The 19,878-nt window shown below is 43.2% G+C and overlaps 1 protein-coding gene across 1 annotated transcript in view; it reads left to right on the plus strand.

Moving 5' to 3' along the window:
- The first annotated feature begins 4,816 nt into the window (after positions 1–4,816).
- The window catches only part of LOC110473819 (transcription initiation factor TFIID subunit 4), a 146,214-nt gene continuing 131,152 nt past the window's right edge, over positions 4,817–19,878 (plus strand). Inside the window, exons 1-2 of the mRNA XM_031505873.2 lie at positions 4,817–5,813; positions 9,498–9,670. Coding sequence (XP_031361733.1) covers positions 4,817–5,813; positions 9,498–9,670 — 1,170 coding nt within the window. The remainder of the gene's footprint in view (positions 5,814–9,497; positions 9,671–19,878) is intronic.

Here is a 19,878-nt window from a genome sequence, read left to right on the forward strand (position 1 = left end):
CTCTGGAAAGGTTATTTAGCTTTGGTTTCAGCACCTGGACATTATCATGTCGCAAAGGTTTGGCAAGTATTTTGTTCAGAATAGCCTCTGAAACGCAATGACAAGCCAGGCTTTCCCGGAAGGGGCTGCAGGTGCCGAAGCAGGAGCCAGGCTGGACTCCTGGAAGCTTTGTGCCCAGGCTGGGCTGGCTGTGAGGTTTTCAGGAGGACTGGAGTGCCCAGGGAGCTTTACTGTCATTTGCTCCCAGCGTGTCCTGAACTACCTCAAAGATCATGAAGCAAAGTTCTGCTGTAAATGACAGGATAGAATCTATCAACTCTGGGGGATAGCACTTTTGAAAATTTGCATTTGTAATTCAGCTCAAAATAAAGCTCATGTTTAGAGAAATAACAAAGACACCTCTATTCTGTTACAAGGAAAGAGGCTGGTCTGTGGCTGCTTCGCAACCTCGCTTGGGGGAGGTGGAGAGGCTTGTAACAGTGCAGAGGATCAGCTACCATGTTACAGGGATTTCCTGCTGCCTTACACAAGGGAAGAAGAGAGGGAGGGAGGGAAGGAAGAGAAGGAAGAGAAGGAAGGAAGTTCTGGTGTACATCTTCCTGAGACTTCTTTCATCTGCCTCTCAAAACTGGAGAGGGTGATTTTTATGGAAACACCCAGTTTAATGCAAATGGACGCTAAAATTTATTTCCAAAGTCAGGACTAGTTGCAGAACCATTGTCTACTTTCCGTTCTACATTTATAGAATTAAGGTTCCAAGATCATGTGGTTGGAATAGGAAATAGAAATGGACATTTCTTTGAGCTTGGGATACAATGGATGAGCTTTCAAAGAGAAATCAAATGGAAAAGTGTCAAGGTTTATTTTTTCACAGAATCCCAGGGTGGTGAGGCTGGAGGGGCCCACAGGGGCTGCTCTGGTGCCACCTCCCTGCTCCAGCAGGGCCAGCCCAGAGCACAGGGCCCAGCAGTGTCCGTGTGGCTCTGCAATGTCCCCAGGAGGAGACTCCACAGCCTCTCTGCTCCACCTGCTCAGGGCTGGCACTGCCCAAGGCAGGAGTTCTGCCTCCTGGGCAGGGGCAGCTCCTGGGCTCAGCCCTGCCCGTGGCTCTGGGGCCATGGCTGGGCCTGGAGCAGAGCCTGGGCTGCTCTGAGTCCTGCACACAGGGACAGCCAGGCCTGAGGGCCCCTCTCAGCTGTCCTTAGGCTGAACAGGCTTAACAGCCTTTTCTGAAACAACTTGTAAGTTTCTGGAAGAGAGAATTTGGCCAGAATGAATAACAAAACCAAAACAAAACCCAAGACAGACAAACAAAAAATCTGCACAAATGCCTAGGAATGGAAAACTACCCCCTTGAAACATTTTAGGGTTAAATTCTAACTCTCTTGATGACAAATATTCCCAAGTCTCACCATCAAGTCCTGTCAAGGTTATTAAACAAGTATTTACAATTAACTGTGCAAGCTCCAAAATTCATATAAGCAATTTTAAAAATGAAATTAATTTGCAACTGAAATACATGAAACCAAGCCAGGGACCCAGGTTTGGTGAAGGCTCTAGAGAAGGAATCTTATGAAAACCAGCTGAAGGAGCTGGGAAGGGGCTCAGCCTGGATCAAAGGAGGCTCAAGGGGGACCTTGTAGCTCTGCACAGCTCCTGACAGGAGGGGACAGCCAGGGGGTTGGCTGTGCTCCAGGGAACAGGGACAGGAGGAGAGGGAACGGCCTCAAGCAATGCCAGAGGAGGTTCAGGTTGGATATTGGGAAAAATTTCTTCATTGAAAGGGGCTGCCAGGCTGCCCAGGACAGACTCCCAGTCCCCAGAGGGAAAAACACATGGATGTGGCACTTGGGGACATGGGTTAGTGGTGGCCTTGGCAGTGCTGAGGGAATCTTAGAGGTCTTTTTTAACCTACACCTGTGCTATTCCTAGGACAGCTCTGAGTACTCTAGTCATCTTCATGCACTCCCATTTTTGGAGTTTATAATTTCTATGGCAAAATGAGCAGCTGAAGGAGTATTTTTATAGTGTAAAGTGAATTTCAATAACATAGATAAAGATCTCTTCATTTTAAGAAGTTATCTCAAAATCTAATCTGAATTGGTAGGTAGCATCTTGATAATAAATTTAAACTTAAGATGGTTAAATTGTATCTTTGAAGGCACTGAAAGTGTGTATTTGACACATGATACGTAAGCAGGAAAATAGTGCTCCTTTCTAAGCACTTTCACTTCTGTAGAAGAAAATAGATTACTTGTCCCCAAGCCCTATTCTCCATGCAGCTGAACAGGGCAGGGGGACTTTGCTGTTATTAATATTTGCTGTTACTGAGTTATTAATTACAAACTTGGGCTGTGAGCAGGGCACAGGCCTGAGCAATGGTGAGACCTGAAGAGCAGCTCAACAAGTTCTGTGGGGGAGCTTCTTTACAGGCAATTTTGAAACCATGGTTGGAAGTTAACTTTTCTAAAGACCATTCTCTACCTTAAACTAAAAATAACTCAGGAAAGACTGTATCTTTAAAGATCAGATGAGATGATCAAAGATTTTCTTTTTTTTTTTTTAATATTTTGTACATGTGTAACTCCAAAAAATGATAGAGCAACAAATATATTCAGAAATGGTTTTTGTGATGAAATGCATGAAAATATTTGGAAAATATTTTTGTAATAGAATGAATACAAAAGTTCACAGAGATTCTGTACTTTACTAGAAGTATTTTTCCCTATGTAAAAGTTCAAGCCCAAAGGCAGTTTCAGCAACAAGTTTAAAAACATTCTTAGGTGTATCCTCACCTCTTGACTTGAAGGAATGTGAGTCAGTACACATCATGTTTTTTAAATAAAACATTATCTTACACTTCCTTACACTGTGTGTTTATATATATATAAAATGGCTCAATTTAAAAGGAGTGGAGAGAAATACAAATTAATGTTTTACAGATTATCCACACACAAATGTACATTCAAATTGTAATACTTGCCATTTTCTCTATCCAATTGGAAGGTAACTTTTAACTTCTAAAGTTACAAAGCAATTCGGTTTCTTCCAGGGGGGTTTTTATGGAAACACCCAGTTTAATGCCACAGTATTAGAAAAATGGGCACTAAAATTTGTTTCATAGTCAGGACTAATTGAAGAAACATATGTCTAGTTTTCCATTCTCTTATGAAAACTCTGGAGATGGTTCGTATGCAAACGAAGTTCAGGAGCAGGGCAACTGAGGACTGCATGGAATTTTCTCTGATAAAATCAATGAAGTCTCTGACTCATACAAAAGTAATATTGGATAGATATCTATTTTTTCCAACCCAAATAATTATTCTTTATATTTGCACAATAGAAAATTGAATCTTAATATCAACCATGTTTTAATAAAACTTCCAGGTAGAAGCATTTGTTAAAAATCAAAATTTAATTTAGCTGTAGCACTCCACAAAAGCACTGCTCATTTTCTAAACAAGTTTTGATGTATAGATCTCTTTTCTACATTTAATGCTGCTTTTCATAAACACTGCTGTCCTTTCCCATTCATGCATTGCACCACGCTCATACATCCTTACCATCCTTTGGACCTTCAGTATTTTCACTAGCTGCTTTTTTGAAGAAATATGCACTGGTTTAATTTCGGGAGACATTGAAACTGCTATAACCTATATTTAATGCATTTTCAAGGTGGTTTCTTTTGATTCATCATGAACTTGCTCCTAAAGGACAATCAGGAAGAAGTACCCTGAATAAAAAGGTAACCTCCTTTGAGAGGAAGCGGAGCGGCCAGGAGCGGTTTGGTCTTGTGACTCCGGTGAGTCACACACGGCAGGACCGAGCAGACGGAGCCAGGACTGGAGAGGAGCCGAGCCAGCCGCTCCTTCCCGGTGCATGGAGCAATTCCATGTCCTTATTCTTTAAGGCACCTTTTCAATTTTTTTTGAAAACCCCGAGAGATCACAAAATGAGGAATGTTTCACCGTTTCAGACCACAGAGCAGCAGCTCTAGTACATCCCAGTTTGCAGACACTCGTGCTGTTGCAGGCCAGCAGGGACAGATCTGGACCCCAAGCTGCTGCCGGGACTACAAACCCATGGTTATCCCTTGCGAAATGTTTTTATTTGGGGGGTCCTCTCGAAGACACTGTCATTAGTTTAAAAACCGATGATTTAGGACAACTGTCTTAAGTTATTTCAGAGTGTGCGAGGAAGTGCTGGTGGGAAAAGGGCATACAGGCGCGTGATAACAAAAGTGCTAGAACAAAATTAACTACCTTGAATTTCTCGCGAGGATGCCGAGGGAGCAGCACGCCAGGGCCGCTGCTCTGGCGATGCAAAGAGTTTTATTTTTGTTTTCCGAACCTTCCGCCAACAGCGTCCCCGTCAGGCAATCGCACGGGTGCAGCGTTCCGCTCCGGCCGCGGCTCTGGGACAGCTGCCGCCGCTGCACGGCCTGGGGCGGCCGCGGGACAGCCGGGCGGCTCGCTGGCTTCTCCCGCCGGGACGGGACGGGACCACCACCGCCTCACCGGGACGCGGCAGCACCGAGCCCTGCGGACACCCGGGGCGGGGAGGCTGCTCCCTACGGCACCTGCCCGCCCCCGCTGCCGCCCCGCGGCTCCCCCAGGGGCATCGCCGCCCTCTCCCTGGGCAGCCGCACCCGCCAGGACACTCGGCCGGTCCCGGGCGCGCTCCCGGGCGCGCTCCCGCCCGCCCGCCCGGCCCCGCCCCGGGGCGGGGCGGAGGCGGTGGCTCCTCCCATGGTGCCCCGCGCGCGGCAGAGCCCCGCGCATGCGCGCAGCGCCGCCGGCTCCCAGCTCAGCGCAAGATGGCGGCGGGTGCGTCGGACCCACTGGAGGAGATGCTGCTCTTCTCCGAGGAGGTGGACGAGAAGGCGCTCAGCGACCTGGTGGGATCCCTGGAATCGCAGCTGGCCGGCGGCCGCGGCCCCGCCGAGCCGCCTCCGCCCAGGACCTCCGTCCCGTCCCAGCAGCCGCAGCAGGGGAGCCTGGCGGGGGGCAGCAGCCCCGGCCGGCAGCAGCACGGCCGCCCCGCGCCCCCTCCCGCGCCCGGGGCAGGGGAGGCGGCGGGACGCCCCGGCAGCGCGGGGAGCCGAGCCTCCGCCCAGGGGCCTCTCCCGTCCCCGTCTCCCCCGGCGGCGGCGGCAGCGGCGGCGGGGAGGGGAGCGAGTGTAAACAGTAGTAGTGTGCAGCAATCACATGGAGCGGCTCCCGGCGGCGGCAGCCCCGCCGCTCCCGCCCCGCCGCAGCCCGCCGCCCCTGCCCAGCCTGTCAACAACCATGTGGCCGCCGCAGCCGCCGCCGCTCGGGACGCGGGGAGCCCCGGCCCCGGCCCCAGCCCGACCGCCGCCGACGGCGCGCCCGGGGCCGCGGGGGGCGGCGGAGCGGCGGAAGCGGCCGAGGGCGCCGCCGCCGCCCCATGCCCCGGCCAGGCGGCGCCCAACGGGGAGGGCGCGGGGGCCCGGGCGGCCGCGGTGCCGCCCGTCGGCGGGCACGGCGGGGCGGCCGCCGCGCAGCCCCAGCCCGCGCCCGGTGCGCTACCCGCGGTCACCGCGCTCGGCGCCTCCGCCAGCCCCGCGCCCGCACCGCCGGCCCCGGGCTCGGCCCCGCCGGCTCCCGCGGCCCCCGCCGCGCCCAAGCCCGCGGTCACCGCCAAGGCGGGCGCTGCCCTGCCCGCCGCCCCCCAGGCCGTGTCGCCGCGGCCGGCGCTGGGCGCTGCTCCCCGGCTCGTGGCCCCGCAGCTGATCGTGCGGCCGCCGCCGCACGCCACCATCCAGCTGCCGCCCGGCTTCACCATCCCGCCCGGTAAGTGCTGCGCCGCTCCGGCACCGCCGCTCGCTCTAACCTTCTGCTCTCGGCCGAGGGCTTTCCTTTCCCGCAAAGCTGGCGTGTCCCCGCTGCTCGACGTGCTGGAAAGCCAAGAAGAGGCACCTGTCTGAGGGCATCGTCTGACGAGCCGGCTGCCGCTAATTAGGGCGTAACTGGTACGGCTAATGCAGAGTAATTGCAGCTGCTGTTGGGTGAGTTACTGGTTTTGCCCTGTGGAGAGTGGCAGTCACGGTGAGTTACCCTGTGATGGTGTAGTTGGACATCGGATAAAAAGGTGTAGTGGTCGCCAAGAATAACTTTATATGTGTTTTAAAGGACTTTTGCTTTGCACTTGATAGTGCTGAAAAGTTTTTCTGCTTGAAAGAATAGTTTTTGCTGTGAACCAGGTGTTAAATGTGTGTAATCTAACATTTATAATTTCTGTAATTGTGATAATGTCATTGTTGTATGAGGGTAGTCTTCACATCACCAGATTGTATTTCCAACTCTGAAGTAATTATGTCCTCTTTATACTCCTCCTCTAAGTTTCTTAGGTTTAATTACTAAAACTTTAAGTTCAGCAAGGTTGCTAGCTAACCAAACCAGCATCCCTTCATCTTTATGGTTCCTGTATATTGTTTCATCTGAAGGGTACTGAGGTCCCTTACCCAAGTTTTTGCAACATGAAAATACAAGTATTTTCACGTCTTCTTGATTTAGGAGCAGATTTAACATTTAAGCTATTTTTTTTTCCTGTTAATATCGATAGCATGTTAAGATGTGGATCTGTTGATGTGGTCTGAAATAACTGAGTTCTTCCAACTTATTTCTTGAAGTACTTGATATTTATTAGCTAAGTAGAGTAGTAATGTTATGGTGTGGTTGTTTGCTTCTGAGTGGACTTTTAGCAGTTGTGTATTTGGTTCTAGTTTATGAAAAATCCTCCAGAATCTGATGCTCCAAACATACAAATCTTGGTGTTTTTTTGAAGACCCAACTAACTTGAAATAGATAAGTTTCTCTTCAGACTGTGTGCCCTTAGCCTTTGTCTCTCTTTGTTAATCTGGTGAAGATTACTCTATGCAGATGATAGTGTGCATTGTAACTTTGCCCACAGTTTCTGAAGTTCATTGTGTCAATACTTTGATCTGTTATTTTCAAACAGAAAAGGGAAAACTGAGCCTTCAAAACAGTCTGATCCAGGATTTAGGAAATGTTATGGAAATAATACACCAGAAAGTTTTAATTCAAATTTGTTTTATTACAAGATAGTTAGAAATCCATTAAATTTCCATAAACATGAAGGCAGTATGTTCTAAAAGGAAATTATTCAGAAAATACAATGTTATTTTTGAGTTTTTAAGTTGATGGATCATTTATAATTAATCTGAAACTCCCATATAGCAAACTTCTATATAAAACAGAAATTTAGAATCAGTTTTTGAGAACAGATTATTTTAGCAGATGATGCTCATAAGTTGCATATTTCATCTTGATGAAATGTCCTGACTGACAGGAAGGTAAAATTAATGTCATCATTTAACTGGCTTCTAACTTGCAGCAGCTGCTCACTAACAGGACTTTGTAGTCCTCCAAACTAAATTAAAATATAATGTTAACATGTGAGCATTTATTCATTTATAGTAGTAATTGTGTCTGCAACTTTGATTGACATTGTGGCATGGGTTTCGATTAATTTATCATTTCCACTCAGTTTTTCTCTATTCAGAATTAGGTTTAGAAAATGGGAAGATAAATTAAGAACACACCTGTGAATCTGTGTAATGCAAGTAGAACATGTGTTTTTTAATGTGTGGTAGGCATTATCCTATGAGGATTCTTGTATAAGGTTCACAGTCATAATCAGAGAAGTGGTAACCCATTTGGCCAGTTGGCATCTTTGGGTGTCCAGATGGTTTAGGAATGGCATATACCAGACACATCATCTGCTTGCAGGATTTTCTGCAAATGTAAACTGTGAAGCTTGGTGCTTAAATGGCTAATGGACCTTAAAAGTTACCTTTTAGATGAGTTTTTAATGAGTTTCTTTCAACTTTCTATTTAAATTACTCTTGGCTTTGAAAGAGAGATATTATTATGGCTTTTGGATGTGGTCCTTGCTGTAGCTCTGTATGCCTGTTACCTTAAATTTTGATTTCCATGAATCTTTAGTTTATAGTGGCAGAAATTTGCCTTCTGTTTGTGTTTGTTGCAGGAAAGGTTGGCTGGCAGCACCCAGCTCTGTAAGTGAGGACTTTTATGTGTGCTGCAGTTTTCTCATGTGTTCATCCCACAATTAGGACTTTGTTTTTCCATGTCAGACTGAAAGATTCTCTTGCTGTAGGGTTCTCAAATCTGTTGTAATAGTGTTTGCATTTCTCTGTCCTCAGGGTATGTTACAAACTGTGTTGCATTAGGAAGGTGTTGGGTTTTTTGCCCGGGAAGTTAACAGAATTGGATGTAAACTGTTACCTTTAGAATTGGATATAAGATTTTACCTTTGAAAAGTTAAAAAAGTATATGAAGTAATTAGCACATAGAGGTAAGTTGTAGAAACAGTGTCTACTGACCCTGTTATCAGCAGACTAAAGTGAATTTGTAGGTTTTTAGTTCTCTAGTAGTTGCAGAGTAGGTTTTTAGTTTTTGGTTCTCTAGTAGTTGCAGACTAGATGTTTTTCTGTTTATTTGACCTGTTGTATCCTATCTAGGTTAAATTATTAAAATGTATTCTGGAATTAACTTGGAAATTCTTTTTAATAATCTGTCTGGAGAACTGCTTCTTAGTTCTGAGTGAACTATAAGAAGAACATTACATGCTTTGCAGTGACCTTGAGTATGTGAAACTCCAGGATCCATGGACCAACTTAGCCATTATCTCCCTTTTTCTGACCTGCTGACTACAAAAGCTTGGGCACAGCTTGATGACAATGGCTCTGTTGTGTATAAAGCCTCTATTTGTGAGGTATTTTACAATAAAAGAATCTGAAAAAATTATCATTTACTTCCGGAAAGTGTTAGAAAACACTTGCCAATTTTCTAAAATTTCTGCTCTGTGCGATTGTGTGCTGAGGAATCTGTTGGTTCTCTGGGCCTAGCAGTGTTTGTTGTTGGTGTTTAAACCACAGGTAGTGGGTGCCACCCAAAGTGGTGATGGTGGGTACCAAATAGATTAATTTGCTAATGCTCAGTGTTAAGTAAATCTCAAATATTGTATACTCAGAAGTGTCTCTGGCCTAATATTTGCAGGTACCCATAAGCTGTTTAGCAAAGCTCTCGGGCCTCTGTCCATGGCATGCACGTACTTGATCGTGCTCCCAGCAGCTGTCTTGTCCTTAGATTTTACCATTAATGAGTATTTATTTCTAATTTTGTTCTCCTGACCCTGACTAGACTGCTGGAAATCACTGTCCCCCTAACACTCCAGTGGCTGCTTTTTTTCATCCCTGCTTTCTATAAACTGCAGCTATTTAAATTCCAAACTGAATTGCGTCTGCTAGTGAGGCTCCCTTTCTTCTTTGAAATAAAATCTCATGTTACATGAGAATCAAAAGGAAGGTACACTACAGGGAATAATGTACAGTGCTATCCATGAGCTCTACTCTGCATTCTGTGGTTAGGTAGTTCTGGCTGTGTTATCCTTGCTGTTGTTTACTGAGCAGTGGCTGTTCTTGCCCTCCCTAGGGATGGTGCTGGTGCGCACGGACGCCGGGCAGCTCGTGATGGTGCCCCAGCAGGCTCTGGCACAGGCTCAGATGCAGGCCCAGGTGCAGACACAGGGACAGGGTCCTGCCAACATGTCACCCAGGCTTTCTGTGCCCACAGCTGGCCCCGTTTTTCGCCTGTCCACAGCTCAGGTATGTCTGGCCTGATTTACATTTGCTGCATTATGTCTTACACATTATTGCCCTTATATGTTTCTGCAACTGTGCTTTCTCCCCTTTTTGTTGGGAAAATAGGAAATACTTATTCAAATGTAGTTTATTTTATGAGGCTTAGGATTTTTTTTCTTATTTAAGGAAAAAATATGCTTTAGAGAATCTCTTAAGACTCTGTTCGGACTGAGACATGTTTGGAAGCTGCAAAGCTCAGTCTTAGTCTGGACTGTGTGCCACTGGTTTAATAAGTGTCCCTTGCAGCTCTGAATCAGAGGCACTGTGATATCCCAGGATAGCTAATTTCACAGGACATTGGAAAAGAGAAAGCCAATCACATTCTATCCAAGGATTTGCAATACATTTAAAATAACTTTTTAAATATACTTTATTCAAAAGAAAGATTTGATTCTTCTAATTTGCTTCTGCGTGTGATGTCTCCACTGAAAGTTTTTCCTGTGTTGTGAGTACATTTCCCTTTTTCTAGGGATTGATAGGATAGAGTGCTTTCCTGTCTTATCAGGATGTGTTGATTTGAACTTGGAGCTAATTCATTTTCTAGGGTGAATATGGGGTGGTCTTTTGTTGTTTGGTTTTGGTGTTTTGTTTTTGTGGGGGGTTTTTTGTTTGTTTGGTTTTTTTTTTTTTTTTTTTTTTTATTCTTTGAGGGCTGCATTGGTTTAGAAGTTTGTAGAGAGGCAATTTAGCTTGGGGCCATTTAGGGCTAGACCTGAGGTATTTGACTAAAATGTGGAGGCAAACATCTTTGGATCTTGGTACAGGGCTGCTGTGCCATAGTACTAAGAGGCAGAGTTTAAGGTGGTTTTGCTTAAGGTGTGTGTTTGCAGAAGAGGTAAGCAATTCTCTGTGGAAAGATGAAAAAGGGGCCTTTGCAACTTTTTAGTTGTTGTAGAAGTTGCTTGAAATAAGTTCAGCGTGTATTTCCCAATATTTATCATTTCATTACTTTTCCTTTATATGCTTTATGTATCACACCGTATTTATAGTCTAAAAGATTTTTGAGTTTAATTCAAAACTGAAAACAATAATAAAGATTTCAGATGAGAAATAAGCTGGAATAAATTTGGGGAATTGAAAACAGATATATGAGGCAATCTATAAACCACAGAGTGACCAACTAGAATGTAAGTTTTAGAAATGAGTGTACCTAGGAAGACTGTAGCTCAGTGTCAGAAAAGACATAATGAAAGCCTGGAAACAAAACCTTTGTGCTTTCAAGGAGAGGTAAGTGCAATATTGGATGAAATTTGTTAAAGAACCCTTTGCAGAAAAGGCAGCCATATAATGTTAAAATTTGTGGTATCTTGAAGACTAAGACTTGCAGAAACCTTCAAAGAGAAATGTATTCCAGGAAAAATAAACACAGAGATAAGCCTGTGTTTGTTTACAGATTTTTTTTATTAGTTTGATGACAACAAAATTGCAGCCAATTCCTGAATTTGTACATCTGTCTTTGGTTGTTGGGGCCTTTCTTTGCAAATAAGTGCAGTCACTTCTTTAGGAATTACTACAAGCAGATGTTCTAGCAATGGTTCTGAGACAAGTGCATAGTGTAAATGCAAAACAGGTGTGTGGTGAGACTGTATCAAGAATGGGATCCAAGTCTGTTATTTTTAGCTATTTTTCTTCTGTATTGTTAGTTGTTCTCTGGCCAGTATTAATTAATAGTGAATTAAAATTCAACATGGAAGCATTCATAGCAGATATTAGTAAATTGTTTGTAATTTGAAGATTTCTGAGGAATAACTTTTACTGCACGTGGAAGGAAGTGTGCAGAAATGTAGGCACCCTGCTTGACTCTGGGCTCAGTGTGGGGTTTGGATCCCAAAGTCAGCCTGAAGATGTGTGCACAGCCCATGTAGATTGTGTTGATCTCAGGCAGCTGTTCCCTCCTTGTATGAAGCAGTGAATGTTGCAGAAGGGGTATAATCCTACTTGATGGATTTATACAGAAATAAACCCATGAGGATAGTGCCTGTTCAGGTGTTTGTAGAGTCCACTGGAATCTGGAGTTCAGGTATTAGAAAATTAATTATTTTTGTACAGGGTTCTGCCCAGAGGAATAACCCACTGCACTGTAGGTGTTCCTTTGCACTACCTGGTGCTAATACACTGGCTTGGAATTGAGGAAGCCAGCAAGACCTCAGGAATGATCAATATCTTGGAAGATGCAAAAGTTGGATTATTTTAGTGTAGGGGAATTAGAATAATGATAGTGTAGCTTGTCTGGATTAATCTCCTTTGAAAATCTTAGTAATAACCCAAACTGAGCTGCATAATTTCTGTATTTGTAATTAACAGGGTTAAGAAATAATTAATATGGCCCCTGGGAAATTTATACTGAACTTCCCTGACTCTGCATTTGATCTTCAGAGTCTTCTTTCATTGTGACATGCTTATGTTTTATATATGTTTGACCTTAGAGTGCTCTTTAAAAATTGTGGTCGACACCTCTTAAAACAAGATTGTAAAGATATAAATTCTAAAGGTTTATCTAATCAGAACTAGACATGAGACTTTTATTTAATAAGGGGATGGTTTATAATCAGAAACTGTTAGTTAGTTTTACAGATGAAATGTTCAATGATAAATATTATGCTACGGGTTTAGAAATGTCAGTTATTTGTTTGAGTAGTCATTATAGTTAGTTGATTCGGGGATCGAGTGCTAAAATAAAGGAAATTGTGTGTACTGGAAAATAATTTTTTCAAGGAGTTTTTAATTATGGCCAGAAAGCTGAATTCAGTGAATTAAAATTTCCAGAAGTTTAAAATTAATAAAAAAAAATGTGCTAGGTTTTTATGTATATAGAGTATGAATGTTCATGAGTCAATGATGTCTACTGTGACTGAAAAACAGGAAAATTCTCGTGCCATTAGTTCAAGACAGAAAATAAACATTAGTTGCCTGAATCCTGCAAAGTGTTTTATGAGATGGATGAACGTGCCAGGCTCTGGAGTTTTAACCTTTCTTTCTGATATTGGTATTGGTTAGTATTTTACTATGTAGAGCTCAACTTAATTCCTGTTATCTTTATTCAGTTATCTTAAAATAGCTTTATTTGGATTAAAATGCAGAGTGCTTTAAATTTGTAGAGCTTATTTTAGGCACTGAGTTTGCATTTTATCCTTCTTTTACCCATGTAGAAAGTCAGCATGGGTGGAAACTTGCAGTCTGCCCTCAGGATTCTAGGAAATAATAATCTTATGAAGAATGTATCAGAAAAGCACTTGACCTTCATACTTTATGGGTAGTATGGTTACTGCCATAATCTGCAGATTGTCCTAATTTTTAGCCTGTGTCAGGTGTTACAAGTTACTTAGCTAAGTATTTATTTTCAGTGTTCATTTGTTTATACATTTTAAATAATTAGTATGGTGAGCTGAGCTATACACCTAGATGTAAAATACAGGATATTAAATGCCAAAGAAACTGTAAAAGCTGGCATTTACTTTTGGCAACTCTTTAAAGTGTTGAAAGTGCTAACTGGAGAACATAAAATAGATTTGGAATTACTTTCTTTAACACTAGAAGAAGGAATGTCTGAAAAACTCCTGAGTGTTCATCTAAATTTGAAAGCTTTTTGGTTCTCTCCCCTTGACAACTGGGTAATTTCTCCATTCTCCAAAAAGGAGGGGGAAATGAGGCAATATTTTAAATGTTCTGAAGTAAGATCAACTTGGTCAATACATACAGAGCTGCTCAGATTCTAAACCCCTTCAGCAGCCTGGGTATTACAGCAAGATTTTTCTTTCCATACCCAGGGCTGTCATTTGCTCACAGGTATTTTGGAGGAAAATAAATCAAGTTTTCCCTGAAAATTCCTCTAGCTTCAGCCGCTGGGCTGGTATCCAAGACAGTATGAGAGGAAGGAGCCACCTTTCTCTGGGAACAATGGAAGCTGTGAGACAAGGAAAGTGTAGTGTGTTTCCCTAAGGAATTTGTGTAAGGACTGAAGTCAAGGCTTTCCTTAAAGACAGTGACTCTATCCTTGCCTGTTCTGTTGTTGAAGGTTCAGAAGTTAAATATCTGCATACAGTAGTACTTACCCTAGTAGGGAATTATAGAGCTACCCCTCTTCCCTTCCCAAGTTTAAAAAAAGGTGTGTTTGGATTGCAGTGCCAAAGACAAGAGTTCAGAAAGACTAAGATCCATAACTTCTGTTGATCCCACATTGCTGTGTCCTGTGGGTGTGCAGTGGATTCCAGTCCTTCCATGATGAACGCTTCAGCTGGGCACTCAAGGCACATGATTGAGTTGCACAGGATCTTAAATCTGATATTTCTTATTCTTTGATTGCTTGGGTTTGCTATTTAAGTTGTTTGACTTCTGTTCATATTGTCTTTGTCTTGTTTTTTGCAGCTTTCAGGAGTGGAGGCAGATGTACAGCTTTGAGTACACTTTAGTGTTAGATTCTTGGGAGCAGAGAGGCAAATCCATTTTGAAAGGAAAACTTGGGTTCTTCTCGACTCTTAGGTGGGGTAATCTTCGATTAGACATTTAATTATGCTCCTCCTAATTGCTGCTGTGTAAAGCATGAAAAAAAATCTGATTGTTTCCATTCTTAGTGGGATTCTGGGAAACTGGCAAATGGGGATAAGCACATGCTGTGTAGGGAGGGTCTCAGCTGGTCAGTTTGAGGCTGAGCTCGAAGGTGCAGTAACAACAGTGCAGACAGCAGTGACTGAGATGTATTTGATATTTTAATGATCTTTTCCATTTACAGTGTTCCTGGTATCTTTAAAATATTCAAGAAAAACATGAGTGCATTTGTGCAATTGTACCAAATAACAGTTTTAATTTAGTTCAAATTATAAGATTGCATAGGATTATAATGGGAATGTTAATGGTTGGACTCACTGACCTTTGAGACCTTTTCCAACCTAAATGAATCTAAAATTCTGTGATATTAACTACTCTTAGTTGCTGTTTTTCTCCAGTGTTTTGTTTCGTTTAGAGAAAAATTGCGAAGTACTCGGGTATATTAAAAGTATTTTTCATATCAGTGCAGCTACAAGAGGCTTGTTTGGTTTTTTTTTAATTGATATCTCAGAGTTTACATGGAAATAGTTGGTCTTCCCTGAGTATTATAATAATCTTTGTATGCATTAAAAAGTGCAAGTTTGTTGTACTGTGAAAGTGATAATATGCATCTTTTGAAAAACATTATTTGGATGCTTTTGACTTAGCATAATTTTAATTTAAATATTTTTTCTTTGTGGTTTTAGTTTCCTTTTACTTTTTGATTGACATTAATTTTAGCTGAATATTAATAAATTTTTAACGTTGCCAAAATTTAATCAGCTTTAGAATATTTGTTAAGGTACAGTATTCTTAGGAAACAAGTAATAATTTGTTGGAACTTAAATTGGTCTTAGAAGAATTCTGCTCTGGATTCTTGTATTATGATCAGCTCAAACAGTGTGGATTTGCTTGCTCAAATATATTCTTCTGAGATAATAAATAAATTCAGAAGTCTTCTAAAACTGGTTATTAGATTGCATTAAATTTTTGCCTCCATATCTTGTTTTGAATTTTAGACTTGTGAAAAATAGGGAGGTGCTGCCATCTAGTTTTCCTTTGCTGTGTTTCTTTTGTTTAGCTGTGTTTTTAATTTGTACACTTCATGGCTTTTCATACCTTTGATGTGTTTTTTTACTGGCTTTCATTATCTTAATACCCAGGTGAACTTACATTCATAACTAAATAGCAAAAAAAGTTGCTCATTTCAATTTTTTTCAATTACAATTAAATTGTATTAGTTACAAAATTAAAGTGCTGCTGTAAACTAAGAATATAAAGTGAATATCATACAGGAAAGACCAATGTTAGCCTGGCATATTTTCTTTTGGAATATTTATTATTGGAACTTCAAAGTAGGTGAAGGAGTGTATATTGGAGTTTTCATAGGACTGCTGCTGAAAATGGAGTTGGCTTAAGAGTTGACAAATGTTTTTGTTTCAAGTTTGATTCAAAATGTGTTTTTCATTATTAAGTTTTTTTTTGTATGTTTTTACTGATCAGAAAAGGCAGTTATGTGTGAAGTTTGATGGTTTAGTGTTTTGCTTTTGTTGTCTAAACAGCCTGATATATATTTTTTAAGAAAATGACAGATTTTTCTAACTTTCTTTAATCTCGCTTTAGGCATTTTTGTAACTTCTACTTTTCGGAATTGGGAGTTTATATTATGAACTTTGCTGTTTCGTTTTCTGTGTTTCGATACTTTCTGTTGAGTTTCAGTTTGTTAAGTTTCACTTTTCACTGTTTTTAACATGAAAGAAAGCCCAAGCTTTTTGAGGGTGTGCCAGGCACTGCATCCCCTGCTCTGGCTGTGTTTTTGCTGTGGAGCACACTCAGCAGCAGCAGCTCAGGCTGTGCCTTCACTTGATGCTGCGGGCAGCGTGGGCTTGGCTGATGGTTCCCAGGCTGCTGTTCTTGCTAAAGCAGAGCCTTGCAAATCTGAGATTGGTCTGGTCATACACTTACGCCTGGGTTTTCAGCACTGTTTATATTTTTATGGCAGCATTGGTTGTTTTTTTTGGTTTGTTTTTTTTTTTTTTTACTTATTTATTGTTATTGACTCTTGTGTTTTTTTCTGTTTTCACATTCTTTCTGCTTTTCCAACAAATGCTAGTTTTTATGCTTTGCAGAAATTTTAAGCAGATAGATAAATCTTTGTTGTTGCTAAGGTGCACTGCCATTATCATCAGATAAACTATTCCATACTAATTCTTTTGTATTGATGGTTTTTGGGGTTCTTTGCAGTGCTCTGGAGAATACATTTGTGGTAGTAGTGCAGGTGGGTTGGGAGGTCAGAGAGAGTAAGAAATGTGTGGTCCTTACTGTGCTTTAACCACAAAACTATTTTACTTCTTTTCCTTCACAATGAGTGATCCATTTCTGTATTAAGCAGACAATAAGTTTTCAGTACTTAAAAAATTATACTGTTTGCATTTTTGTAGCATTGACACAGCCCTGAAACTTAGAAAACACTCAAATGCTAGTAAGGCTGTAAATTTAAACATAACAAAGATTAGCAAGTGTTATATAGGAGGTTCCTGAGCACTGTCACGGTGGCTGCCATGTGCATATGCATGACCACATACTACTGTTATTTTTCATTCCTACAGTGTATAGGCTGGACAGTCCTAATTAATGAAGATTTATATAACATTTTTTCCACTGTTCAGTGGGTTGCTTCAGGCTTACTTGTTGCCCCAGTCTGTAGTGGGAATTAATAACAGGTTTTTTTGTGAAGCTTATCCCTGTAACAACTTTCTCAACAAGCCAGTTAAGGGGATTAGTAGCCTCCTTTTGTAGGTAGGAAATGGAGCCTAATTGTCTCTATTTTAAATATGGAATGAGAAATGCTGGTTAATTTATTGTGTTTAGTTTGACTTCATTGCCTTCAGTTACAGCCATGGCCACTCCTGGTCACAAACTCTATGTTTCAAGCTGGGCACTCATAAATACATTGATTTAATACAATAAGAGTATGATTTAATAAATAAGAGTATTGATTACAATGGATTATCTGTATTTGCAGGCAGCACTAAGAACTAGAGGCAGGGATAGAATCAAACTGTAGTGACAAAATTCAGCTGGTTTTTATTCACCAGATGTTTTGGGTGAACCCTAGTGATTGTAGGAGGACCAACCACTTCACCAGAGCCTGGGAAAGTACTTTGATAAGTATTTGCTTCAGCAGTAGGGGTTTTGGAGTTAGAACCCCTGGTTTCTGATGGTTTTCTCTTGTGGCCCCAAAGTCCTCTGCCTGTCCTGTGTAATTGCTCCCAGTCCTGTGTCTTCTTGCCCTGTTACCCCAGAAGGGACATTGTGCACATGAGGAACAGAGCAGCATCTCCCTGCTTTGGGTTCTGATGCTCCACTCGGTGACACTGTGGTGGCAGTGCAGGTTCTGCCTATGTTCTCTGACCTGTTAGAGATGCTGTTTCCATTAATTTTCTGTAACTGTTTGTATATGTCAGGCTTTTAAAGGTATAATGCTTTGGGTCAGTTTTGCTGTATTTTTACTAGGCTGAAAAAAAATCCAATCTCTGATAAAAAGTTTCTCTGCATCTGACATTGAAGTGCCTGTTCATATGAGCTGGAGCCAGAGGAACTGAGAGGCAGTCAATCAGTTTGTGGGGTTTCTCCATGAACTCTTCAGAAGTTTCAGTCTCAGGAAGCAGAGTTTGCTGATGGGGAACATTTAATGGATTAATAGCAGTTCAGACTACAGCCATGCCTGGAGGAAAGGTTGTATGAGTTAGTTACTGAAAAATTATGTGGCAATTGATCCTGGCTGGACACCAGATGCCCACCAGAGCCTCTCCATCCCCACCTTCCTCAGCTGGACAAGAAAAGAAAATGTAAGGAAAGTCTTGTGAGTCAGGATAGGGATCACTCACCACTTACTGACACAGCAAAACAGGCTCAACTGGGGGCAATTAATTCCTTACCAATCAAATCTGATTTGGATATTGAGAAATAAAAACTAAATCTTAAAACAGCTTCTCCTCACCCTCCTTTTTTTCCTGGGTTTCATTTTACTCCCAGCTTTCTGCACCTCTCCCCCAAGTGGTGCAGGGGGATGGGGAATGGGGGCTGTGCTCAGCTCACCCCAGGTTGTCTCTGCTGCTCCTTCCTCCTCAGGGGAAGGGCTCCCCACATCTTCCAGTGCTCCAGTGTGGGGTCCTTCCCACAGGAGACAGTGAGCTCCTTGAGCTGCTCCAGCCTGGTCCTTCCCATGGGTGCAGTCAGTCCTTCAGGAGCTGCTCCATCCTGGTCCTTCCCATGGGTGCAGTCAGTCCTTCAGGAGCTGCTCCAGCCCAGGTTCCCTGTGGGGTCACAGCTCCTGCCAGCAAACCTGTTCCAGCTTGGGCTCCTCTCTCCACGGGGCCACAGGTCCTGCCAGGAGCTGCTCCAGGCTGGAGTTCCTGGGGTCACAGCTCCTTCAGGCACCCCCTGCTCCCGTGTGGGGCCTCCAGGGGCTGGGGGGAAAAGGATCCCTGATCCATCCTGGAGCCCAGGGCTGGTGGGAAAGGATCCCTGATCCATCCTGGAGCCCAGGGGCTGGGGGGGAGAGGATCCCTGATCCATCCTGGAGCCCAGGGCTGGGGGGAAAGGATCCCTGATCCATCCTGGAGCCCAGGGCTGGGGGGAAAGGATCCCTGATCCATCCTGGAGCCCAGGGCTGGGAGGAAAGGATCCCTGATCCATCCTGGAGCCCAGGGCTGAGGGCTGGAAAGGATCTCTGATCCATCCTGGAGCCCAGGGCTGGGGGGAAAGGATCCCTGATCCATCCTGGAGCCCAGGGCTGGGGGGCTCAGCTGCCTCTCCCTGGGCTGCTCCCGGGCTCGGGGAACCTCAGCTCCAGCACCTGGAGCAGCTCCTGCCCCTCCTGCCCTGCCCTGGGGCTTTGCAGAGCTGCTCCTCTCACAAATCCTCCCTGCTCCCACCAGCTGCAATTCCAGGGGGATTTCCTCCCCCTTCCCAAGTGTTCCCAGAGGTGCTGCCACTGTCAGTGCTGGGCCCAACCTTGGCCAGGGGTGGGTCTGTCCTGGAGCTGGCTGGAATTGGCTCTGCTGGACACAGGGGAAGCTTCTGGCAGCTTCTCACAGAGCCGCCAGCACCAAAACCTGGCCGTGCCAGCCCATTGCAAGTGAGCTCCCCGATTTGACCTTTAGCTTATGCTTCTGCCAGTCTGTGATCCCAGTTTCTCTTTGTTAAACAGTGCCATTGATTGTTGATGGCATCATAGCATGGGCTGTTGAGTTTATAAGAAGCCTTCTACATTAATAATTGGAAATTAAATTGAATTTCATTTCAGATTTTGCAAATCTGGACTTAAAGATTTTAATCAAAACTTAAAGATCTTATGAAAATTGAGTTTTGCGTAACACTTAGTGAAGCCATGTATTTGAAGATGTAAAGAGGAGTTACAATTTGTATTGTGAAAAACTTGGCTTTTGTGTTAGTGCTTGTTCCAATGTTACTGGAGCATTTTCTTCTTTTTGGTTGATAGTGGCCAAGTTTATTGACAGGAATGATCATGAAGAACGTGTGGAACTTTTCAAAAGTGAGCTCTATTGCAGAACCTATGCTGCTGGTACATGGAGTGTTGGTAGGCAGGTGGTTTTGTAGTACAAAATACAAGTGTAGCCCAA

The sequence above is a fragment of the Lonchura striata genome, chromosome 13 (assembly GCF_046129695.1).
Source record: "Lonchura striata isolate bLonStr1 chromosome 13, bLonStr1.mat, whole genome shotgun sequence".
Lineage (NCBI taxonomy): Eukaryota > Metazoa > Chordata > Aves > Passeriformes > Estrildidae > Lonchura > Lonchura striata.